The sequence below is a fragment of the Pseudorasbora parva genome, chromosome 13 (genome assembly GCF_024679245.1).
Source record: "Pseudorasbora parva isolate DD20220531a chromosome 13, ASM2467924v1, whole genome shotgun sequence".
NCBI classification, from domain to species: domain Eukaryota; kingdom Metazoa; phylum Chordata; class Actinopteri; order Cypriniformes; family Gobionidae; genus Pseudorasbora; species Pseudorasbora parva.
In genome coordinates, this window is record NC_090184.1 from 13,554,003 (window position 1) to 13,580,504 (window position 26,502).

A 26,502-nucleotide genomic window follows, 5' to 3' on the forward strand; every position below is an offset into this window, starting at 1 on the left:
AATAGTTCAGCTTTGTTTGTAATGTCCAAGTAGTTATATTTCGTTTAGTTTCTTTATTAAAGTTAATTTAGAAAAATGTTTGGATAATTTGTTTGTTTGTTAATTTTTTTTAAAGTGACAACCAAGCAGTCAGCGGCCGACAGTGGGTATGAGGTTAGGGGTGTAAAAAAGTCAGGGCCCGTAGGGCTCTAAAGCGTCGTCAATCTGGCAACACTGATCACACATGTAGCCTACATTTACATTCTGATAAAGGTTATTGATAACATTACTTATAGGCAACTAGTTATCATATATTCCGCTTCAGGAAACAGATGTTAATGCTCAGCAGTACACATAATGGTATATTTCCATTGTACTAAAATGCATTCATTTTCAATGGGTATATATGCGGCTGAAACAGGTAGCCAGTGCCTCCCTAATTTTTCAACATTAACATTTTAATATAACATTATAGTCATTATGGCCTTTAGAAAAATGTTTGCTTTTGTCTTTAATGGCATTTTTTTCCTTACATTACTTTTACTTTTATACTTTAAGTAGTTTTGAAACCAGTACTTTTACACTTTTACTTAAGTAAAAAGCTTGAGTTGATACTTCAACTTCTACTGAAGTATTTTTAAACCCTAGTATCTATACTTCCACTTGAGTAATGAATGCGAGTACTTTTGACACCTCTGAGAATAAGGCAGACATTATTTCATAGAATTCTATGCAGTGATAATGGATATGTTGATTAGCAATGAAGTATTATAATAATACTTTATTATCTTGAAAATACCAGGGAAGGCTTGAAGAACATAGATAAACCATATATTGTTGTGTCTATTAATCATGTTTAATCAATGTTACATTGGGATTTACTGGAATGACGTTATCGTAATAATGCGGGGCATATTTGGAGTTTCTGTGTGAGTGTTAAATTTCAAATAATCGTTTATATATATAATTTTTATAATTTTATATATATATATTTATATATATATATATATAATATAAAATTATATAACGTTATTATATATATAATATATATAATAACGTTTATATATATAATTTTTAATATATATAAAACCTTATTACAAAATAACCATGTAGGGTCAAAAACAGTAGCCATTTTATTACGTTATGATGTGTTTAGGCTGAATCAAGAATTGAATTGAGTTGAGATCTTTCAAATCTGAAACAAATCAAATTGGGATATTTGTACTGATACCCAGCCCTAATCGGTATAGTTCCTGGCTTAGAAATACACATTTAGAGTTTTATTATAATGAATGGTAGGCTACTTCCAAAATAAAATCCATTTATTTGATGTTTCTGATTCCCATCCTTAGTTCCCTGAATGGTTTGTCTATTTTGTTGTATCAACAAGAGTTTGTTTGCATTTGGCTGTTTGTGTTTTAGCTCATGGAGGTTACAGGCAAAAATCAGGATGAGTGTATGGTGGCCCTTCACGACTGCAATGGAGACGTCAACAGGGCTATCAACTTCCTCCTGGAGGAGGTCACTGTCAAGGTGCACGCTTTATGCAGTTCATCGTGTTTTACTCATTTCTGCTTCACTGTATTTTCTAATAGTATTAATTATACCAGAGAAACTAGATTGAGTTAAAATAATGTCCCCCCACCCCAACATTACTAACCTGCCATACTAGTTAATCTGTAACAGATTTATTAACCTCATATGTTTATTAAAGATCCATGCACTGATTCTGTTCTGAAATATTCTCGCACTGTGCTACTTTGGTTGCACAGGACTCATGGGAGACAGTTGGCAAGAAGAAAAGTGTTGGAAAAGAAGGGCCTGCACCAGAGAGCAGAGAGAAGAGAGGAGAAAGGGAAAGTAGAGGCCGCGGGGGTCCAAACAGACGTGGCCGAGGGGCTAGCCGCAGCCAGGAAGGTGTGTCTTTCTGTGCTATTAGTGTGTACATGTCCTAATGTATGTAGAGGATATTGTTTTTGCATGAGGCTGTTTATCTAATAGCTTGCAGCATAATGTTTGGTGATTAGATATCAGCTGTATGAGCATTTCTTGTGCTCGTCCTTGTTTTAAGGGCGGCTGGAAGAGAACGGGTTTGATTCAGCAGCTCCAGGAGAGAGAGGAGACCGTGGACGCAGAGGAAGAGGGAGAGGTCAGAGCATTATACTCAATCCAAGACATTAATGCACTGCTCACTAACACAGCTGCCCTCTGAAGTGGTTTAAGTTGATTAGCTGCATGAAAATATCACTCAAATATAAGTTGAAAATTGTTAAGTATAATGAACTCTGTGCGTTTGGAGTCAGTTAGGCAGTACAGTTCTGCTCAAAAGTTTACATATCCCTTGCAGAATAGGCAAAATGTTAAAGGAGAACACCACTATTTTTGAAAATGGGATCATTTCCCAAAAAATTCAACAGTTGAGTTTTGAAGTTTTTGAATACATTCAGCCAAAATCTGGGTCTGGCGGTAGCACTTTAAGCATAGCTTAGCATAGATCATTAAATCTGATTAGACCATTAGCATCTCGCTCAAAATGACTAAAGAGTTTGAATATTTTTCAAATATCTTATTTAAACCTGGACTCTTCTGTAGTTAGTTACATCGTATACTAAGACTGACAGAAAATAAAATATTGTGATTTTCTAGGCCAATATCGCTAGAATTCAACCCTCTACGCACACCTTGGTAATAGAATCGCCATTGGCTCGTACATTTTTTAGTTTAGTCTCCAGACTGATATACATTATTATATTTTTGTACTTTTATACATATATAACACAACAAATTGATCAATATCTTTGTAAAATGGCACAGCTTTATAAATATCCGAACGTACACTCTTAACATCAGTCAATCAAGAATTATTTAGAACTTTAGTAATTAGAATTAAAACGGTTGGTAACCATGTGTGAATGCATATTTGTAATTTAACTGAACTTATGACTGCTGGTGGTGCTTAAGATATTGTTGGTGTTTCTGTAAAAAAAAAAAGATAATACTAATTTAGTAATAAGGGACAGAAAAAGATGAGCACCAGTCAATGAGATTGCCTGGAAAAAACTGCGTATCTTCTGCTTGTTCTTAAAAGCTGAATAATTCTAAATGAACTGTGGTATTTTGACAGGAAAATACATCAAAGAATGTTGTTAACATGTAGCGTGTCGATTCTGCGAAGTATGCAAAACTCTCTCGCTCTGTGTGTTTGTGAGAAATGCGCTCGGCAAATCGAAGGCGGGTTGTGTGCCTTCACACTAGAGTTTACGACACGTCGTCAGATGAGCTGAGAAACTCTCAGGCGCTCAGAGTTTTTAGCATTGAACGTTTAGGGTGCGTTCACTCTTGTCATGTTTGGTTTGATTAAAACGAACCCTGGTGCGATTCCTCGGGTTAGTGCGGTTTCGTTTGAACATATGTAATTGATATATATGAATGCAACACGGATCAAAGACATGTAAATGAACCAAAAACAGGACGTAATGTCACAAGATGTGACTACAAGTCAGCTGATTTGACGATGGGGGAAAGATCGGTGTGTTCAAAATGAGTAGAGGGCAAACGTGGAGCAACGAGGAGGTAAAGTGCCTCATCAATATTTGGTCCGACGAGCATGTTTCTAAAATGCTAGAAAAAATACACAAAAAGCATACCTGGTTCTTCTCATCAAACGACCTGTGTTGCCCATTAGTTGGTACAGACAACGGAACTGCTGTCTCTTTTGGAGCAGATCTTCGTTTCTGCATACAACGGAGGAAATCCTGGTGCTCTTTTGAATGTTTTGAACATTTTATGAGCTTTTTGTGAGTTCTCAGCTGGTAAAAATAAAGCCACATGTACACACACATAAAATGATCGCGTTTAATCCAGCACACAGCATTGTTTTGAATGTTTGGTAAGCAAGCTCTGTTGCAAAATATACGTCAAAAGCCGACCAATATGGTTGTGACCGTTTGCCTATGCCTTTGTTTCTGTAACTTTAGGTTTGCCGTTAAAAAGGCCAGTGTGAACGCTGAGCGGACCAGGACTGTTTTGTTCGAACCAAACGAAATGAACAACAAGTGTGAACTTAGTGTTCAGCAAGTGAAAATATATCTATGCTAAACTACTAAATATATCTATGCTAAACTTATTCTTACGCCCGTTTCACACATACTCCGTCTACAGTGCGTGTGCGGTGCGTGTTGCGTTGCGTGTGCGTTGCAGGATCCGTAAGCCCTGTAGTGTTTTCACATATGCTGCGTTTGCCGTCCGCAACTGATCCGCTGTTGCATACCACAAACACAGCATTTATTCATTATTTTTATTTAAAATCCAAAAGTTGTTACTGAACATGCCTCGTCAGAATTCCAATTCTCTTTGTTTACTCTTTCATAGAAGTCAGGTTATGTAGCCTACTACATTTAAATAACATTTTATTAAATTCATTTATTCATATTTATATACTTTAGATTTAGCTCACACAAGTGGCAAAACATTTAAACATAGTTTATAGCCTTAAATCACAAACATTTTAAATTAGAAACTTACAATAGTCTATTCAAAAACAGCCGACTCTCGTCTTTTCTTTCGTTTTTACACCCTTTTAAAAGAAATCCTGCAGGTCAAAAATAACTTTGCTTTTCACCTCCAAGAAAGTACGAGTGCTCTAATGCCAGGTAAGGTGCCTAAATGCCAGGTGTCGTTTTGTTGCTTTACTTGAGAAAAAAAGCCATGCGTTGACTTTGAAACAAGAGTATATTTTAAATGATATGCATCTGTGGTGAAATTACTAGATTTTCGCGTCAGTACATGTTTATTTTAATGCGAAAAGTCTTCTGTCGCTTTAATGCAGCAACGCAGCGCAGCAAAAAATAGACTCGGTACGAAAACGATCCGTGCACTGCTGCAGACGCAACGCTCCTGGAACGGACTGACGGACAGCATCCGCGTGCAGTGTGAAAGCTGTCATCCGTTAACATGGGTACGGAAAAAAATACGCACCGCATACGCACTGTATGTGTGAAACGGGCGTTAGCCTCTAACACATATTGGCGAGAAGATTATTTGCACCGTTTGTTCATTTTCTCAGTATATTTTATTGCACGGTTTGTCACAACTTGTTTTTCATGTTCAAATTATAATATTTCTCTGAAGAAAAGTGTTTCAGTGTTTTTATATAACAATCTTTCTATTTACTTTACTCTTTGAACTTTTTAGGACACATCTACATTGTCAGTAAATATAATGCACCTGTTTTCACTCAACCTAGAAATGCCTAGAATAATATTATAATAAATGGCTGTAACTTGCTGAGGCATTGTTACATGTAGACAATTTAATCTGGAAGTCTAAAACAAGTCTTAAGGAAAAATTACAAACTCATGAAGTTCTGTTTGAGTCCACAGTAAAAACACCACATTTTTGCTGCCGTTTTTCTTGAAATTATATTAATTTAATCCATTCTTAGAATAAATAAATGTAAAATTGGGACATCAAATGAGCTAGATGGAAACTTCAGGTTCTCCTGTTTAAAATGATAGCACTTGATGCTAACTGCTAAAATGGGTGAGAGAAACAAAGAAAAGTAGAGGCACGTCAGGCGCCCCAAAAATATTCTAGCTCTTTAAGGGTTGTAATTGTCCACAGTAAAACTTGTGTTTGATATTTCGATGCAACGTGTCTACGGTATGCATTCTGGTATCTTAAGACTGGGCAAGATGGGGCATGTTCCTGTGTTGCTATTTGTGTCACTCTGAGCAACGTTTGTAGGGCACTTCATGTGACGGATGCGTTGTTTAAAGCAGCTGCAACTTGAGAGGGGAAGATAAGGGAGCAAGAAAGACTGGAAAGTCATCCGTATTATAAATGTACATAAGAATCAATGACATTGTCCTACTTGCTTGGAAAGACACTTGGGCAATTAAATGACAACCTTGTATATCTTCTAATTGGTATTTATACTGATGTGTCATCTTAGGTGTAGGAGGCCGGGGAAGAGGCAGAGGAGCTGGAATGAGCAGGTTCTCTCAGGGAATGGGGTGAGTGTTCACACTTGTCCATCGAAAAAAAAAAAATTCATTACACCTCTCTCCTCATTCCAAAAAAGCAAACTGTTTCTTGGTCATTCTCAATCTCCCCCCTGTTTTCTTGTCTTTGACTAGTAGGACTTTTAACCCTGCTGACTACACCGGCTCTGCTGAGGCAGGGGATCCTGGAAATGAGACTACTGAAGTAGCAGGTGAGTGCAGTTTATCGATCTGTTTTTTCAATAGAGCGGAAGTTGATTCTCTAAAGCTTTTCACTTAATCATATCTGAAACCATTTTCAGAGTAGCGTTAGTGTCATTTGAGATGGGTTTTTTAGCTGTATTGATTTCATACCGCATGCTCTGTATCGATGGTAAATCAGAATGCTGATTTCGTATCCGATTTATGTATCGTGAGTCATACCAAATTCTATTCTCCAACACCATCCTCTAACTCGACTGTCCTTTCAGGAACCTGGAAGGATAGTCTGGAAGATTGGGCAGCTGAAGACTGGAATGAAGATGTGAGTGATCTTATGTTAAAAATGAAACTGGAAAACTTAATCAAGAGATGTCAATGTGTAATGCTCACTTCTCCATTTATCAGCTATCTGAGACCAAAGTGTTCACTGCTTCCTATGCTCTTGGCTCCAAGAACCACATGCAGTCTGGACAGGGGTGAGTGCTTCCTGTGCTTCAGCACTTTCCAGCACAGAGCTCGGATGTATGGAGGCCTAGGAGTGCCACTTAAAATCAATAAATAAATATATTTGTATTCAAATTTAAGCATTTTTAGTTTTACAAATCCCTCTTCAAACTGACAAATAAATAGACATATTTATTTAAAGGTACAGCTTTAGGTAACTTTTGGCCCTCTAGCAGGTGAAATTCATGCATTTTGTGGAGGAATGTTGTTTTAGTTCTGCTTTGATTCTGAAATAAACTGACTGCGGATGAATATGGTTTCTTTTAATAACTAAAAATTAGAGATTATCGTACTGCTCCTGAAACATTCACTACTAGGATTAAGACATATAACCAGTTTAGATTGAAAGGATCTCAAGTTGAATAGCTGAAAACGTTACTATAGACACAATACTTCCTCCTCTTCAAATGCCGCCATCTCATTTTAAATCCAAGTTCTTGCTATCTCTTAAAGCCAAGCCAATGTTGATTCTTGTTCTATTACACAATCTGTTTGTGTGCTATTTTTGTCAGCAGACTCTCCTCTGGCATTTCTTTTTATTACAAATGGGTGATTTTCCCTAGAAGTTCAAGATTTGGCATACTGTCAACCTTTCTTGCTCGTTGTGACAACTAACCTATGCCACTCCCAAACATACATTAAAAAAGTAGCCAGAATTTTTTTTTGGGAACACTTTATTTTACAGTGTCCTTGTTCCACATTGCAAGTAGTTACTGTAGTAATAACTATACGCTATGCATAATTACGTGCAACTAACCCAATCCTAACACCTATAGTATGTGTAGCTATTTATTACACAGTGCTTAAATGCTTAATAACATGGACACATTAAAATAGTGTAACACAAATGTTCTGTATTGCACAATTTCCTATGATAATTATCCTGCTTGTTCTAAATTTTTATTAAGTACCACACCTAGGATTACAATGGAATTACTACTTTCTCTGTCAATCACATTAGTCATTACATCTTGTTTGTTCTCTTGTTTTCTTTGAATCTTTTTATATAAATATAATTTGAAGAGTTCCTGAACAAAGATGCTGACTATTTGCCTTGCCTTGACCACTGAATCGCGAATGTTAAAGAGCCTGGTTTGGCTAGTTCTTAAACATCTCTATATTAAATATTCAACAAGCAGTTAAGAGCAAGTTTAGACATATATCCATCTACTTGTGTGCTCTAAAATATTTGGCAAGCATTCAGGTATGATTACCCCCAATCTCATGAATTTACGACTTATGTTTGGCATCTGAAGTAAAAAAAAAAAAAAGCACACATCCTTACAACTGAGCAAGCAGCGACACCGATGAGCAGGCATGTATAAGTGCAGTCCCCTAGAATATATCCTCTTTTTTCCCCCAGTGTTGTGAATGCATCAGTTGCAATAGGGCAGAACCACAGAAAAACAAATCTGTAATGTTTTGCATCACAGAGCAATGGCCATTTTTGTAGTTGTCTGAATGTTTGTCTGTGCTCCTCAGGATGGATCTCAGCACTCTGTTGCCTAAGGTGGCTGAGGGCGACTCTGAGCTGGTGGGATTGGAGCCGTCATCCCCTGATGCTCTCTCCCAGAGCCTGGTGTTCACCAACTCCCAGCAGTACACCACCCGAGCGCACACACACAGCTACGCTTCTGCTGCTGCTGGCACTTATGCACATGCTGCATCGGTGAGAACATAGACACGCATTAAAGGCACTGAGCACCACCGAATGTGAATCTGCACCTTTGCCACAGATTTATACGGTTACTCTGACTATTGGCAAAATAATTCACACAATATACATCCATTCAAAAGTGAGGGCTTGGTCAACAAAAAAAAGAGCACAGCTAAATTATACAGCACTACTGTCTTCATTGATAAGATAATGTTTCTTGTGCACCAAATCAGCATATTAGATTGATTTAAGGATCATGTGATGCTGAAGACTGGAGTAATGATGCTGAAAATTGCCATCACAGGAATAAATTACATTTTCAAACAGTTAATATTCAGTGTTGGTAGATAAATCATAATACATTTTTAAAAAATCCTGATAACTGATATGGTGCCATTATATAGTGTGTACTATCATGTAGCATTTTCTTTACAATTTTGATATGATTAAAGAGATGTCTAAAAGTATCATTTATTTGATACAAATATGACACTTAAGTCTTACCCCCAGTTTCACAGACAAGGCTTAAACTAGTCCTCGACTAAAATGCATGTTAGAGCTGTTTTACCTAAAAACATTTTGTACTGATAACTCAGTCAAGTGTCAAGATGGACATCATTAATGTTTTTTTTTTCTAAAGCATGTTTATAAAAGCTACTTAAATTCCATAATTGAACTAAGGCCTAATCCTTGCTTAGTATAACCTCTGTTTTAGAAACCAGGCCTCAAAATGAGTAAAAGAGTATATTAAGTGGCAAAAAGGTTTTTAGCATTATCAAAGTTGGTATTGTTAATTGGCATTTTACTGACATTTGGTTTTGACTACTAAAATGTTGATATCATAACACTTTCTGTTTTCTAGACCATGCCAGGATCCAGGCTTTCCCACAATGATGTACAGAAAACAGAGCTAATCAGCACACCCCGAATCGCCTCTCTGTCCAATCAGATTTCAGGGCCCCAGAGCAATGGTGCTGCATCTGTTGAATCCACTGCTCCGATGCCACACCCTATTGAATCCACACCCATGACACTGAATGAACCCAAGGAGACCCTTGTTACAGCTGCTCACTGTGAGTATTACGCATAGACTGTCTATATATACTATGTCATATCCGATTACCTGTACACATGGAACTGAATAGCATTGACTGTTGCAGGCAATACAGTTTTGTAGTTTTACACATTCTTAACATGTTCTTTAATATTTATGAACACAAATTCTCTATGAAAGTTTAAAAAACAAAGATTGACCACATCCTTTCTCTTTAGTGGACCTAAAAGCCCAACCCGACCCATCTCCCATCCTCAGTCATCTGACCCAGCATCAAAATGCAGCACTCCAGTCGGACCTGCCGGCTCAGGCCCGAGACCCCGTCCCACTTCCCCCATATGATGAGCCTTCTCCAGCACTGAAACCCATCTGTGAGCCTGTCGTCATCACGGCAGAGCCGCCACAACCCAGAAACATAAGACCACAGAGACGGAGAGCACCCCCTCCATCTAAGGTAACAAAAATAAACCTCTAGCCCCTTTTGTGTGTGTGTTCCCTGTAACGTGAGCATTAGCGATTTCAATTGGGCTGCCAAATGTACCTCATTTATATAGTTTAATGCAGGGGTCAGGAAGTATGTTTTGCATCGGGCCAAATATGACCTTCCATATTGTGAATAATAAATGTGTATTATTTTCATTTGCTTGTTAAACAATGGAGCCTAACTTATTGTAATTTTGACGTAGCCTACTTTTACACTCCTTGGCATCCTTGCATACTAAACTGCATTTAAAAAAATGCTGTAGGTACGCTATTGCGGCTTGTATGCAGAGTGATGTTAACATTTTAAGCTAGTGTGAGAGAAAATAGCACTATCAAAGAGACTAAAAAGGAAAGTTGATAAGCGAAAATGGGGCATACAAAGAATGTAAAGACAACTGTGTTGATCCTACACAGTTTTGTGAATGCAAAGCCAGTGTGTCTTATCTGAAACAAAGTTGTCACTGTTTGCAAAGAATATAATATTAGACCGCACCACAAGACGAAGCATGGCACCTTTTTGCTGATTGTCTTATCAATCTTTTTGATAAAAGGAAGCTGAATTTGCTTTCTTATTGTTCACGTGTTGGTGCTGAGGCCCCACATTCTAAGCAAACGTTTCAATGGTTCACTGTTAGTTTTTTCATACCATATTTCATGCAGAACATGTGAACAGAGAGTGCCCTTCTAAAGAATCCACTCCGCTTGCTCATTCTGCTCTGCGCTGCTCACTTAACCCAGAATGCCAATTGTGATGTGGTTAGAAAATGTGAAATAAGTAGAGCTTTTTCGTGACTTAGGTTTTTTTTTTTTATGCTCCACTAATAGTTGTTAATTTCAGTCATTAGTCAACTAAGCACACATTTATATTCATTTAATTACTTGAATATATACTGGAGAGAATTCTAAGCCAGAATTAGCATTTACATATAGGCAGTTTGCCTATTGCGCACTCAAGCGTACATAAAGATTGCCAAAAAGAACCGGCAAAAGTAATTCAAATGTCTCCTTGCTATTTTTGACAATTATAATGTTTATTAATAAACTAGTGATTTTTGCCAGTGTCGTCTGTAAAGATTTACAATACTGAACTCTGCAGTAGTGGTTGCGCCTATAGAGAGAAATGCACATTTCATAAATTACATAATCTGAGAGTGGCCTATTTCTTTTTGGTTTTGAATTGGTTTAAAACTAGATATTTTAAGCCACGTATTTCTCATGTCTGTAAGGCAAGTAGTCTATATGCCGAGTTTCGGTTCGAGATGCGCTGTAGTTCACGTGCAAGTGATTGCGCTGGTGCCTAGCCTCCATATCACTATTATATTGTCTGCTATATTTGCTTATTTATTAAATCAAGGTAATTGGTTGATGAAAGATTAAGTAAGGTTGTCAAAATAATTTCTGGCCCATTCCATGTCTTCTGACATATGACGCATCTTATGTCCTATCCTACTCATGTTGTTTACTTTTCATAATCAACATGGATTAAATACTTTTATTTTGAAGGCAAAATAATTAAAGACGCCATCGAGTGTTAAAACGCGAAAAGCGAAGCTTGAATTTATGGGTATGTCCCTCTTCGGCTAATGCACTTTTAAGATGGAGGGGCAACATGGCGACCGGCATTCGAACCCCTCACCCGTATGGATTTTCAATGGCATATTATTAACTTACGAGAATAACTTTATTACTTGAAAGAATTAAATATACATTAATGAGCACATATATTTTTGAAAGAACTAAGCGTTTTTAACTAAGAATAAACTAAAAAAAGCTTTAACTAATGGCCAAGACCGCAAAACGCAGATAATTGAAACAAATATTATTAATATTAATTTAAGTTTTACAGCATGGAGCTTTTCCTTGACATGGTATATAATCACACCAGTAAAAGCAGTGCATTTATCCTTTATTCATGCAATATCTCTTCAGTCAAACAGAAACACTAAAGTGTAGGCTGCTGTACTAACGTTAAATAAAATGAGGCATGGTATGCTAACTGTATCTTACATAGCTTGCATATAACTTTATCTCGCAGCTCAACAATTTTACCTCCTATCGACCAAAATAATGTACTTCCAGACATGGCTTTTTAGATTATGGAGTTAAAATCTCTTTCTCTGCTGCGGTCAAGTTGGGCGCTGCACTTTCTGCCATCTTCCCTGCAAGACGCGTCAACTTTCAGCAGCGACTCCTAGTGTTGCACGATATACCGGTACTAGAAAAGTATTGCAATACCCTCCTATTACAAACGGTACGATATGGACTATTATTAGTACCGGTACTTTAAGGAGGACAGCGCCTATGAGCTATATTTCTTAATTTTGCGTGGATGTACGTGACAGCAGGTGTCATACGTGTGTGCAGAGCTCTGGTTCAGCCGCTCAATAAACATTAGAAGCAGAAGAGTTAAATATATTATACACGAAACGCATGACAAAGAAAGCAACAGAAATATGCGCGCATGAGGAGAAAAAGCGTGGCGCGGGACGTGCTCGCGCTATTGGACTCTGACCTGAAGCGCGCGCACACGCCTTTCAGACAACGAACAAGCGATCGCCATTCAGTTCTTTCGCGGATTATTATTTGGGTCTGAATGGTCAAAAATATGTAAAAATGCACGATCTGGTGAGTATTCAGGTGAACACAGTCAATGTCTTTAGTGAGCGTGTAGCCTACAGCTGAGGAGGTAATTAGATCAATGCAGGTCTTAAGCCACAGACCTAATATTCTGTGATTTAATGTTAAGCAAACAATGAAAAATTGAAAACCACCACATGCATGGCTAAATAACTAAAATATATTTATTAAGAATCAGTGTATAGTTAAATTATAGAGTGTAGACTAAGCAGTTTTATATTTGATTATTTAATTTCTTTCTTGACTTGCTACAGTTAAATAGACCTAATAAAGCTGAAAAATAAAGAACTGTCATATTGTTTGTAATTTTCATTTTTTGCTTATTTTTAAAAACAGATACAGTTAAAAATCTATATTATAATTATAAGATTACATTTTAAAAAATATTAAATTACTCGAATCATAAAATAAGATTTGGTCATCCCAACCTGTTGAGAAGTGAAAGGTTAGTGAATCAGGGATGGAAATGAACTTTTTTGTCCACCGGCCACAGTGGCTGGTGGATTTCAAAATCTACCAGCCACTCAATGTTTTAACCAGCCACTTTCTTGTTTATAACCGACAATGTGTAACTGCACGTGAAAATTAATACTACAAGCTCTACACTACTTAAGCTGTTTATTTAATCTCAAATCTCAATGAAATACTGAAATGTTTTTCTTTCACTCTAATACACACACAAACCATGAACTGATATACATTTCATTAAATGAGTAGGGCTCTGTGTGCTCTTTTTTTTTTTTTTTACCTGGATGTGGCATTTGGATGATTTGTGGTCTTTTATGGCTTCCAGTTTTAGGTTTTTAGTACCAACAATGAAACTACTAGTTTTGCCATCTCCTGAAGCGTGTTGACGACATAGATAGCAGAACATTGTCAGTAGGGATGCACCAAAATAAAAATTATTGGCTGAAACCGAAGCACTAAAAGAAATTATGCCAATTATCCATTGCATTTATGGCTAATGCTATGACTGTGATTCATTATTTGAAACTTTAATATTAATGAATGCAATTGCAATGCCTTGATTTTTAGTAAAGTTACAATTACAAATTATGCAAATATTTATTTAGCACATTGCAACAACCCACAGTATAAAATAAAATTCAAACTAAAATGTTTAACTCGACCTCACTCATGTGTGTATTAAATAATAATGTACAGGTCTACTGGCCTGCAGAAAGGTACAGAAATTGAATAAAGTAATCAAATGTAAAATAACTGCATATTTAACTGTTTAAATGAAAGATTAATCCTTAATAAACTTACAAAAGCTATTCAATCAAGAGCAGTGAGTGATGTCCTTTTGTTTGACATTAAACAGAGTAAAGGCGACTTTCCCTTTAAGACCTAATAGAAGGATATGCGTCATCTTTCTCGACTGTATAAAGTCCTCTTAAGGCATATTCAGACTATGTCTGCTAGAATACTCATCAAGATGGACATGTTGGCATACTTTTTGTGTGAGTTGGTCCGTTTAAGCACAAGACTCGAAAGATAACTCAATATTTGCGCGCTGTGAGACGAGTGCGCGCTTCCGGATGACAGTGACGGACCTTCTCTCAGCACGAGCGCGAGTTCTTATTCGCGTCTTCTGGCACTACATCCGGGTAATGACGGCGAAAACGACTGGTCATATTCGGACATACGGCCGCACTCGCATGCACTGAACACAGTTTATAAAGAGGGGAAACAGTATGCTATTTTTATTTACCCGCCACGGTGGCCGGTAGGTGAAGCGAGTTTACCCGCCCCAACTCAAAATCACCCGCATTTGGCTGGTGGCGGGTGCTAATTTCCATCCCTGTAGTGAATGATAACATGATTGATAATGTGATCTCTGTAAGGATGTTCACACTGGCATGCAGTTATTATAGCAATAAGAGGAGGAATGGTCAAAAACCAGGGCAGGTACTGCTGGCCAAGTGAATTTTTAGTCAAAACAAAACAATGAATAATAAGTTCTCTTGTCATATTAATCATATTATCTGTTTTTTGTTGTTGTTTTTTTTACAGTGGTATCGATTTAGTAACGGTATCGAGGTATTTTAGTCTGGTATCGTATCGAAGTCATAATTTTGGTATTGTGACAACACTAGCGACTCCTGTGACCTGTCCCTGAACCCTCAGGCGTGCGCTCACTCGCAAAAGCAGACAGCCACGCCTCTACTACCGCGGCGGGGGATTTTTTTCCACTTTTTTTTTTTTTTTTTGGAATATTAATTTTCACTTTTGAAATTTGTTTTTTAAAAACTATTCGAATATATATTCGAATTTAGAATATTCATTGACAGCCCTATTTTTTTTTTGGTTGCCAGATCCCGTCTTCAGCCGTAGAGATGCCAGGCTCTGCTGACATGTCCGGGCTGAACGTGCAGTTTGGCGCATTGGATTTTGGATCTGAACCCTCTGTGGAGAATCTCAACCAATCAGAAAGTAGCTGTCAGGAACCTGTGGCTGCTCCTCAAACCCAATGCAGCCAGTACTCCAAGCCCACCACCATCAGGTATGTCTGACCACCTGTGACACTTACATTTTAGCATGTTTACAAGATATTCGTTTTTATTTTTGGATAAAATATTACTTTGTCATACCCTTACCCTCATATTGTTCCATGCTGTTTACACTGTTTTCCAATGCTTGTGTCCCTGTAATGTACATCCGTGTAATGTAAAACGCTTTGATATACGTTTTTTTTTTTAATGAGGCATTTATTTATTTTCCGCCTCTTTGAAATGTTAAGGAGAACTGTCATTTAAAAAAAAAAGTTCTTAAAACTATTATGCTATTGTAAAATCTCCTATTATGCTATTGTAAAATCTCCAGTTTTTCCATGTTTGGGTGAACTAGATCTTTGACACTATCTGAAAGTGATTTTACCACATTTAGAAAATGTCCATTAAAACGCGGAACGTTCCATTTACAAGTGACTTTAATGCTGTTCTAATCAAGTCATCCTTTTTCTCTTTCCTTTTAGCGAGTCTCTAGGTGGCTTGCCTCCAGCAGTAATGGAGCCCAGTTACCCATCTGCATCTCTGGGTTTACCGAGCACTACTGCTGCTTCTGTTTTGGCTCCGTCCTCCGCCAACAGAGTGGAGTCATCCGCCACCACCCCTCTCAGTGTATGACCAAAACTCTTTTCATCTTTTCACATTTAAGGTGCGGTCACATTTACTGGTCCTTCGAGAGGTTTAATGGGTAAAATGCAGACATTTCAACTGGAATTTGCACGTTTGAGAGTTTTGTGTTTGGAATAAAGTCTCCCATGCAGATGTAACTCTTGTTCGACTTGGTTACGCAACTTCATTGCTTTGACCAAATTCTGTTAAACCAACTTGTGATTTCTGTGTGAGGGAACAATGGAAATTATTACTGTGACCGCACTTTCAATTAGATGGCTTGCAACTGTCCATATGGCTGAACAATCTAGAGCTCCACTGATTTTATTCAGGGTTTTTGGAATTTATGAAAACTACCCAGATATATATTAAGAAATGTTTGCTTTTCCAGACCAGGGAAATCAATTATTTGATTTGTGGTCATTCTGAAAGATTCATTAGTAAATCTAGTGAATTCACCCTTTGCTAAGCCACTCCTAAAAACCGCCGCAGGCCAATCGTGGCTTAGCAACCGTAACTAGGCGCGGAAGGTCGGTCAAGCTTTCGAGCGAGGGAAACATGCCGATGCAAACTTGTGGAATTTTTTTTCTTCCCCAAACATAAAACCCAAGGTAAGAAATACCAGGCGGGAATAAAGCGGTGTGTGTGAGGCCCCATTCACAACTAGATGTCGACAGGATTAACAAAAACACCAAAAGTTACATTTGCTTCAGCGAACTGAAAAAAACATGGTTTTTGATTTAATGCAGATTATTACATATGATGCAGTATATAGATTATAAAAAGGGCTGTCTTGTAGCTTTATTTATTAGTTTTGTATTGTAGTTTAAGACAAATTGTGTGCAAATTATAAGGATTGTTGCGGTGGCTGTGTTTATAAAATTATTAAAACCCATCATGTTTGAGAGAGTAGCCACGTTTACATGCACACTTTTTTGTCATTCCGATTAAAATAATTCCGACTGAAAGATTCAGTGGACTGTTTACATGAGACGTTATCTAAACCGATCTGGGGTTTGCATGTGCTGACTTTCAATCGCAATCATCACAGAGCAGTTTCTCTGCCGCTTCAGAAATGTCGACGCTGTCCTCTCCAGCAGCTGGAATGTGTTCACGGATGCCATAGCAACTCTCAAAGAACACCAGGACTTATACGGTTTTATAAAAGCTATTTATTTGTTGTAAAGTGCAATCATCTCAGAGAAAATAAATTCTGTCAGGCGCAGTTGAAGTAAAAAGTGCCTGGGACAAACGCTGTCAAGATGAGAGGATGTAGCAAGGCTATATGCCAACCATATCTTCATAACTTCTTGCTAAATAAAAAGTTTACCCCTCAGAAAAATTTACTTTCCTCTCAACATTATAGCCTGTGTGTAAGCGGTGGACAGTGGTGAAGGAGCGCGCTGTGTATCAAGTCATATGTGCGTACACTAAAAAAAGTAATCGGGTCAGGTCGTTTACATGGATACATTTTTTGTTTGATCGGTTCATGAAAAGGTTTATCCCACCCCTCTCAAACCGATTACATTTTAATTTGCTTTGGGCATTTTTATTACGATTGAGGTGTTTATATGGAGTATTTTCATTCAGATTGGACTTTTAAACCGATTACAGTGCTCCATCTGTTATAAGGGTGTATTTCAGTAACTCTGTGGGGTTTTTGATGTATGGCTCAGGTCAGTATCTCTGGCTCCTGGCCAGGTCCAAGGCGTAGATTAGACTCACGATGTGTTAGCAGTAACATTAGCCGGCGCACTAAATATATAAGCGGGAGAATCACTGCAAAGTGGTCAGGCTAATGTCTTGTTTATTCCACACGATTTATTGATAAGCTGTTTGATTACCTTATTTTCTAATTTCACTTGCCCTGCAGTGCATGAACATATGTATGAGGCAGCTGCTGATTGTGCTGGGACTAGGCTTTAACTTCAATTTGAATTATTCTCTAATCGGCTGTACGTCATGGATATATCCCGCGAATGCATACTGCAGTCCCTTTTGTCCTCCTCTCTGATATTTCACCTGTCCACCAAAAATGAATCTCCTTCGAAATGTCTGATGCGCATCCATACTGTAATAGACGTGCCAGGCACAAATCTTGACAGGCGTAGCAACAGTAACTAAGGAGGGCGGGCTTAGCGAAGGGTCAATTATAATGAATTTAAAGTCCTAACTAGTCATCAAAATCATGTTAAAGTCATGGAGTTTCATTGGTCAAACCAATTGAGTTTTCATGCAGAATGGAACTAAAGTTTGGAAAGCTGCATGTATGCTAATTAAACGAACCAAATTCTGATATCAAACAAATTCACAAAAACAAAGAAAAATCTATTAAATGCACTGAAAAAAATAGTTCACCCAAAAATTTAAATTCCAAACCTGTATGAATTTCTTCGGTGGAAGGTAAACACATTTTCTACATACAATAGAATTTGATATGATCCCATGTTGTTTGGTCAACATTTATCAAAATATATTTTATCTTCTGATAAAAGAAGTCGTACAGTTTTTTTTACTCTTCATTTTTGGGTGAACTGTCCCATTTAATAGCTTTTGCCACTCCTTATTTATAGTAGGATTTTACTTTTATTTGTAATTTGTTGATGGTAATTCCTTTTTGTTTTTTTGTTTGATATAAAAATAGCTGATTCTGTTTTATCGGTTTCCCCACAGAATGGATTCAATGAAATAAGGACGTCTAGCGCACAGGAAGGTAATTGTGTTTTAGAAGGCTTTCCATTTTTACCCGTACTTTTTTTGGTATGTGAATTTGTAGCATAGGCCACAATTTACATATTTGTCCTGATATATCTGCAGCTGTCCCGTCCAGCACCCCTCAGCCCATATCCACAGCCCTGCCCACTGAGAACGGCATGTCATCTTCATCACTCTCATCTTCCTCCTCAACAGCACCTCCTGCCCTCAGCACAGCTCTTTCATCGCTTAGCAGGTACTACCACTCCATTAGAATTTCAGTCTTATTAAATATTCATGAGGAAATCAGTCTCCTTATGGTCTCGTGGTTGCTTGTTCTCTCAGTCACGTGAGCAGCATTAACTCTCCTGGATCTTCTGCGCCCAACAGCTCTTCTCTAAGCGTAAGTGTCTTTTGAGGCTCCGCCTATTTCCACTTTTTTCCCTTTTCATTTTCCTCATTTTATTTCCCTCTTTACCTTAGCTTCTGTCCCTTATTTGTCCTGATTTCAGCAAAGAGCTTCTATTCTCATGATGTTTGAGGGGCTTTACTTTATTATGGTAGTGTGAATGGTGGTGCCTGGATCAATGTTAAATGAATGTTTCCTTCAGACCCAGATGAGTGCTGACGTGAACGTGAGCCTGTCCACGTACTCTGGCCATGTGTCCAGCTCAGTGGTCAACTCAAATGGCATGAGTGCAGGAACCCAGAACCTTATCGCTAACGGCCCATCCGCTCCCTCTGCTGTTCGTTCTGCTCCGCTGCCCACCATCACAGCCTCCAACCCCTCTGGTCAGTCACAAAAACATTCAGTGTTGCAGTATCTTTATGATTGGTTGCTGTTGACCAACTTCCTTTTATTATTTTAAAAAGTAAATTGTATCAGCATTTCACTTCAGTCTGTAAATAGTGTGGTTGGTATAATATTAAAATGGCATGTTTTAACTGAAAATCTTGTTTCTCTGTGGGGATGTTTTACTTTCTTTTTTAATATCTTCAGGTAAAGCACCTCCTAACCTGGCTCAAGGAGTACCGCCACTGCTGGCCAGTCAGTATATCATGGGTCCTGGTGGTCTGCTTCCTGCTTACCCGGTTAGTGTATAGCTGATCTGCTCTCAGATGGAGGAAACATATTTCATTTTATTTATTTTTTAGTCGACTAGTAGTCGTTAATTTCAGCCATTTGACGACTAATCATGCATTTATATTTATAAGGCATAAATCATAATGAGCCTTTAATTTCCTTTTATATAATACATAACCTAATCCGCCCTTAAATGCACACATAAAGCGTACCGGCAAATGCAATGATTATGAGTGTGGTGTGAAAACCTCAAGGAGACTGTTTGAACATTCTGTTTTCGGCTGCAGAGATTAAGTCGATGCTGAATCATCTCGCCGTAGTGGATGCACCTATATGCATGTTTTAGGATTACATAATCACAGAATATTTGCTTTCCACTTGGTTCATTTAAGAGACATTTTAATCTTTCTATAGATGGGCTATAGTTCTCATGTCTGTGAGGCAAGTATAAGCTTAGTTTCGGTTCATTTTTAAGTTCACTGAGATGGCAGATCAAGCCCATCCTGATTGTTTTAATTTGTTACAAAAGCACAATCTTTTGTTGTTGTTGTGAGTTAACAGAATTCAAAGAAGTCATTTTACAGTTTGCATGACTCCTGTATGACCAAAATTTGATGGAGTGTTTAAAGTAAATGCAAGTGAATAAGCCGGCGCCTGTATGTCATGCATAGGTTGACCAAACTTCCTGTTTTCCCAGGAAATGTCCTGTCTTAGCCCTAATATAACAATTTTCTAACAATACAGAGGGGTCATACTTTAAATACATTGAAATTAATAAGGAATCTTTAAGTAAACTTTGAGTTTCTCATTGCCGGGCAGTGTCCTGGTTTTCAGTAATCAAAATATAGTCACCCTAGTCATGCAGTCAAGCGTGCTCTTCTCCACACGAACACAGAAATGTGCCTATATAATAGCTCTTTTTTTCACATTTATTTAGGCTAATGTTGTAGCGAGGTGACTTGTAAAGTTGCTACCACTTGCATGTTTCAAGTGATAAGACCCATTTGAGGTTGATGAATGATTGGTGAATGTTTAGATTTCCTGCCGTTTACAATCTGTCCATCATCGGGCTGCGTGATTCGCCACTTCTTTGGAGTTTGTTCCTCGATTTAAACTATTAATAAAATTGTTTGACCAACTGTTAGTTGACTATTAGGGCCCTAAGATATACTTTTATTATGTTTCTTTTTGTTGAAGTGTTCCTGCCTGCATCACATTAATGTCATTGGTCTGTCTGACCTTTCTCTACTTTCTCATCCCTATAGCCGATCTATGGATATGAAGATCTACAGATGATGCAGTCCCGGCTTCCAATGGTAACAATTTCATAATCAACGGTTTCTGTCACAACACTTAAAGGGATAGTTCAGCCAAAAATGAAAGTTCTGTCATTACTCACCCTCATGTCATTCCAAACCTTTAAGATCTTTGTTCATCTTCGGAACACACATGAAGATATTTCTGATGAAATCCAAGAGATCTCAGGCCCCACTATAGACAGCAATTAAATTCACACTTTCAAGGTCCAGAAAGGACCTTGGAACGATATGAGGGTGAGTAAATTAATGACAGAATTTTAATTTTTGGGTTAACTCAACCTTTAACTCTTGTCAATGCTCCATTTTTGTCTATTAAAAGAAGTTTGCCCAAAAATAAACTCTACTTAGTAGGGCTGCGCTATTTAGGGAATATATATATATATATTTTTTATGCTCCAGGTTTTCTGTGCGTGTTTGTTGAGCTGCACAACTTGGCCAAAAATACTTCTACTTATTTGTATTATGATTGATTTGTTGTAATACCCTGTTTATGCCTATAATTTGTGGGCATCAGGAAGCCACTATATGCAGGGTACAGAAATCGCTTTTGAATGCACACTTCGCATTTGAAATGTGGTCACGTGTACTCTGTGTACCTGGAGTGGCGGAACTGACCGTACATTGTACAAGAGAAGATATTTGTCGATGACACTGTGGATCAGTTTAAAATTTGTATTCTTCATTGTCCAACTGATCGAAATGTTTTTTATTTCTATAAAAAAGCAAAATGGCCAAGTAATGTACTCATGTAAGAACGATTACTGCTGCAAGCCTACCTATGACACCTTAAAGTAATATGATAAAATTGCTAAATAGTGGCATCTTATTTTATCTGAATGATCTGTCCTTTTAAGATTTCTCAATTATGAATTACATTTGTTCAGTCACTCTTCTCGATGCAGGATTATTATGGCATGACTTTCCCTGGTACTGCGCTGGCTGGCAGAGATGGAGGATTAGCAAGCAATCCCTACTCGGGTAAGCAGCCCTCCTCGTTGTTTAGTGCAGATAGGACTATGAGTTGTTGCATTCCAGTACTTGGTCAGTCTAAAATACTTTTCTGTCTTGCATTTCTTGCACAGGCGAACCTACCAAATTTGGCCGCAGCGACTCAAACTCCCCAGCCCCTGCCACCAGTCTCTCATCTGTGCCACCCTCACAGTCTCAGCAGAGTGCAGTTCCCCCTCAAAATCAAGGACCGCAGAACCCAGGTCAAGCCCAGCAGGGTCAGACCCAGGCTTTCCTCAACCCCCCTCTGCCTCCAGGTTACGGCTACACCAGCCTGCCCTACTACCCCGGGATGCCAGGAGTGCCCAGTGCCTTCCAATACGGCCCCACTGTCTTCATGCCCCCAGCATCCACAAAGCAACACAATATGGGCCCTTCCAGTCAATACCAGCACCAGGCTGGATACAGCCAGCACACATACGGCCCAGGTAAATGTTACAGGCTACTTAATTATCATTTTAACCCTGCGAAGCATGGCATATGAAGTATTAAATGAAAGTTTATTGAACCTCATGACAAAATGTAAAAAATCTTAGTTAACCTATGTGACATTTGAAAAAGAAGGATGCCTATCACAATTCCTCAATTAAATGAGTACGCCATTTTAAAAAATCCTCGATTGTCAATTAAAGTTGGGTATCGTTTGGGTTTTTTACAATACCAGTGCCAAACCTTTTAAGCTTTTACTTTTAAAACTGATGCCTGAACTGATATTTTGTTTTAAAAAAATGACAATAACGGTGGATGACATTGAAGAATGGCTTATGTAATTCTTTAAATGGAAAAATGTATTAAAAGTTCAAAGAATACTAAAATTCATGAATACAAAACACAACAAATTTACTTTAACCCAACTACAACAAGCCTAATTTAAAGGGTTAGTTCACCCAAAAAGGAAAATTAATTACGTCCCAAACCCATAAGACCGCCGTTCATCTTCAGAACACAAATGAAGATGTGTTTTTGTTGAAATCCGATGACTCAGAAAGGCCTTCTTTGGCCACAATGTAATTTCCCCTCTCAAGATCCAGAAAAGGCACTTAAGACGTCTTTACAAAGTCCATCTCACTACACTGGTTCTACAATCATTTTATGAAGCGACAAGAATAGTTTTTGTGCGCAAAAAAAAACAAAATAACGACTTGTATAGTAATGGGCCGATTTCAACACATCTTCCTAAAGCCTCGGAGCTTTATGAATCAGCGTATTGAATCATTATTCGGAACGCATGTCAAATCGATAAACTGCTGAAATCACGTGACTTTGGCGATCCGAACCACTGATTCGATACACTGATTCATAAGCTCTGAAACTTTACCAAGCGGTGTTTTGAAATCGGCCATCACTGTCTTTTTTTCGGACAAAAACTATTCTCGTTGCTTCATACAATTACTGTAGATCTACTGTAGTGTGAAGGGCTTTTGTAATGACGTCTTTAGTGCTATTTATGGGTTTTACGGAGAGGAAATGTCATTGTTGAAATGTCAATGGACGCCTTTCTGGGCCATCTGATTTATAAGATAAAATATCTTAATTTATGTTCCGAAGATGAAGAGGTCTTCCGGGTGTCGAACGACATTAGGGTGATTAACTAATGACAGAATTTTCATTATTGAGTGAACCTTTAACCCTTTAACACTAAACAAGTTACAGAACTAATAACTAGAAAGTAGTATGTATTCTGGGTATGCTACAAACCAGCTTCAAGTTTCAGCAATTATTTTACAAAAAGCAGAGGTGTCAAAAGTACTCGCATTCATTACTCAAGTGGAAGTATAGATACTAGGGTTTAAAAATACTTATGTAGAAGTTGAAGTATCAATTCAAGCTTTTTACTTAAGTAAAAGTGTAAAAGTACTGGTTTCAAAACGACTTAAAGTATAAAAGTAAAAGTAATGTAAGGAAAGAAATGCCATTAAAGACAAAAGCTTAGGCCACACCACAGGGGCATATAGCGCACTACCCCACCTCCTCAAAAAAAAATTTCTAAAGGCCATAATGACTATAATGTTATATTAAAATGTTAATGTTGAAAAATTTGGGAGGCACTGGCTACCTGTTTCAGCCGCATTTTTTACACCCCTAATCTCATACCCACTGTCGGCCACTGACTGCTTGGTTGTCACTTTAAAAAAAATTAACAAACAAACAAATTATCCAAACATTTTTCTAAATTAACTGTAATAAAGAAACTAAACTAAATATAACTACTTGGACATTACAAACAAAGCTGAACTATTGTAATGACTATATATATATATATATGCCACTTTAGCATAGCGATCACTTGAATATACATCTACGACGAGTTATCACACTAAAAACCTGGCTGTCATGAATGTCTGCTGCTGATTGACTGAAAGTTCGTGCTCGTCTGCTGGAACCCGCCCAATCTGGCAACACCGTGTGTGATTTGTGCTTTGAGTCATGTGCAGGCTCGATGGATCGCGTAGTAACCAATAGGGTGTTGGAATGGTATATGTTTACACTTCTCATGCCACCACAATCAAATTCACACTATCCGGATGATGCGATTTATCTGCATAGTTTTTTTTTTTTTTTTAACAAGATGAAATGAAAGAGGAGTAACGAGGCTATTTTTAAAAAGTAAGGAGTAGAAAGTACAGATAATTGCGTGAAAAGTAAGGAGTAGAAGTAAAAAGTAGGCAGAAAAATAATTACTCCAGTAAAGTATAGATACCCAAAATTTCTACTTAAGTACGGTAACGAAGAAATATGACCATATTGCCTTCTCTGGCTAAATATTTTAGCATGTCGCTTTATTTCTATGGTGGCACATCATGCTTGTCACTTAACACTAAAGCCACAATGGCAGATGTCACTTATTTAGTTTTTTTTTATTAAAAGTGTTCACAAACTTGTTAACTGTCATGAACTATCTGATATGATTTTCAAATTTGTGGAAGTGAATGCGTTTTATCATTTAAAACCCTTTATAATGATCATATTTGTTGATCTATGCATGATGAGCGTCGCCATGTTAGTTTGCACCTCAGAGAATCGGATCGGTCAGATTTACATCACGTAAATTCATCCACGTCTCATGAAATACAAGAAAGTGACCAGGAAACTGGGAGTAGAAACCTAAAATAAATGTTGTTTAAAAAAAAAGATTGTGATTGTGACAAGCGCTGAGTGTGTCTGTCTCTGGCTTGGCACCAGAGAATGCACGTTGGAATTTGTGGTACCGAAATCTACTTTCTGATTTGGTCCAGTTACATACCGGTTATACAGGTCTGGCACTGGCTTTCGGTACCCAACCCTATTGCAATTATCCTGTGTCGATAAACCGGCAAAGTACTGGAAGTGGTGCATTCCACAGACAATCTACAAAACACACTAGACCATTTTCTATGGCTGCGGCATATTAAAACCAGTTTCAACATCATAATATTGCATAGTGCTATTATGAAATCACAAAGGCAGTGATTAAATTAAATATATTTTAGTCAACTCAGAAACCCAAACAAACCTCAGCACATGCAGACTAATAAAGTCCATTTGGGAAATGCTCATGTTTGACACTGTGCTTCGTTAGAGAAGTATTGCAGTTATGCTGTATAGTGTAATCATCTGGCCGTTGGCACCCTCTGCAGACATGTTATAATACATAATGTGCATAAGTTCATTGTTTATTATATATTAAATTGTCAGGTGTTCAATAAAACCATGATTACTTTTGATACTTTATTTGACCAAATTTCCTTGTTATATTAGTATTTAGTAATTTTAAAGGCTATTGTTCATTTAGGTTGTTTTTATCACCCATATTGTCAAATTAAAGGGTTAGTTAAATCAATAATGAATGTTTACGTTATGACTGCAATCAGGTGTAGCGATTAGCTCCATATAAAATGATAAATATAACATGTTTTAACATCACCATATGAATGAAATACCCATTATACCGCGAGAGGAAAGATACAAACTAGGGCTGTGCAATATTGAAGAACAGTGCGATATGCGATACCTTGTTAAATAATGCGATATTCTATATGCGATATGATATTGCAATTAGTGCGTAAAATATATTTAAATTACATTTTTTAAAAATTAAACTGAGAATGATGCCATGTGTGTTTCACATTCTATCTAACATCAATGTAAACAAAAAAATTTAATTGCAAATGTAATGCAGACATGAAATTAAACTGAAGTGATCACACGCTTTCAGAGCGGTGACTTGTGTACGTTTCGGTGTGTGTGTGTGTGTGTGTGTGTCAGACCACGCGAGACTGTGTTGTTTTTCGCAAGTTATTGCGTTTAATAACATCAAGCAAGTCACATAAGTAACAGTCGTGTCGTTGCCATATGCATATCGCGATATATACATTTGATATTTCGATATTGCGCAGCCCTAATACAAAGACCCGGGTGGTCTAAAATGACAGAATAAAGGTGTAATTTTAATCTTTTAAATTAATTAGCTTGATGCTAACTGAACCTCTAATGCACCTGTTGGACCAGGAGCTTTGTCTATTTTGTTACAATAATTTACATAATGTGCTTTTACTTTAGTTTAGTTTTTTCTTTTAGAAAAACTTTAGATAATTGTGGCTTACTAAATGAAATACTTTCCTGTTAATGGGCCGTTTAGGCAGGCATACACGTTATAATAAATTTGAATAATGGCTGTTTAAAAAAAAAAGATTCATAACAAAAGAATAATGAGGATTACATCTCATACATTCAAAAGTGTGAAACGATCGTCGAGTGAGCACATTGAATTGAGCTGCTCTC

At 37.5% G+C, this 26,502-nt stretch overlaps 1 protein-coding gene across 5 annotated transcripts in view; it reads left to right on the forward strand.

Moving 5' to 3' along the window:
* The window catches only part of ubap2b (ubiquitin associated protein 2b), a 47,681-nt gene that overhangs the window by 12,333 nt on the left and 8,846 nt on the right, over positions 1-26,502 (forward strand). For 2 of the 5 annotated variants that reach the window (XM_067413225.1, XM_067413224.1), the window contains exons 4-23: positions 1,402-1,512; positions 1,752-1,896; positions 2,051-2,128; positions 5,933-5,993; positions 6,117-6,193; positions 6,452-6,504; positions 6,588-6,658; positions 8,169-8,355; positions 9,206-9,416; positions 9,616-9,851; positions 14,836-15,023; positions 15,495-15,639; positions 18,310-18,349; positions 18,454-18,586; positions 18,676-18,733; positions 18,942-19,122; positions 19,331-19,422; positions 20,680-20,730; positions 21,618-21,711; positions 21,816-22,169. In XM_067413225.1, coding sequence (XP_067269326.1) covers positions 1,402-1,512; positions 1,752-1,896; positions 2,051-2,128; positions 5,933-5,993; positions 6,117-6,193; positions 6,452-6,504; positions 6,588-6,658; positions 8,169-8,355; positions 9,206-9,416; positions 9,616-9,851; positions 14,836-15,023; positions 15,495-15,639; positions 18,310-18,349; positions 18,454-18,586; positions 18,676-18,733; positions 18,942-19,122; positions 19,331-19,422; positions 20,680-20,730; positions 21,618-21,711; positions 21,816-22,169 — 2,566 coding nt within the window. The remainder of the gene's footprint in view (positions 1-1,401; positions 1,513-1,751; positions 1,897-2,050; positions 2,129-5,932; positions 5,994-6,116; positions 6,194-6,451; positions 6,505-6,587; positions 6,659-8,168; positions 8,356-9,205; positions 9,417-9,615; positions 9,852-14,835; positions 15,024-15,494; positions 15,640-18,309; positions 18,350-18,453; positions 18,587-18,675; positions 18,734-18,941; positions 19,123-19,330; positions 19,423-20,679; positions 20,731-21,617; positions 21,712-21,815; positions 22,170-26,502) is intronic. The other 3 variants (XM_067413227.1, XM_067413226.1, XM_067413228.1) reach the window with 3 other exon arrangements.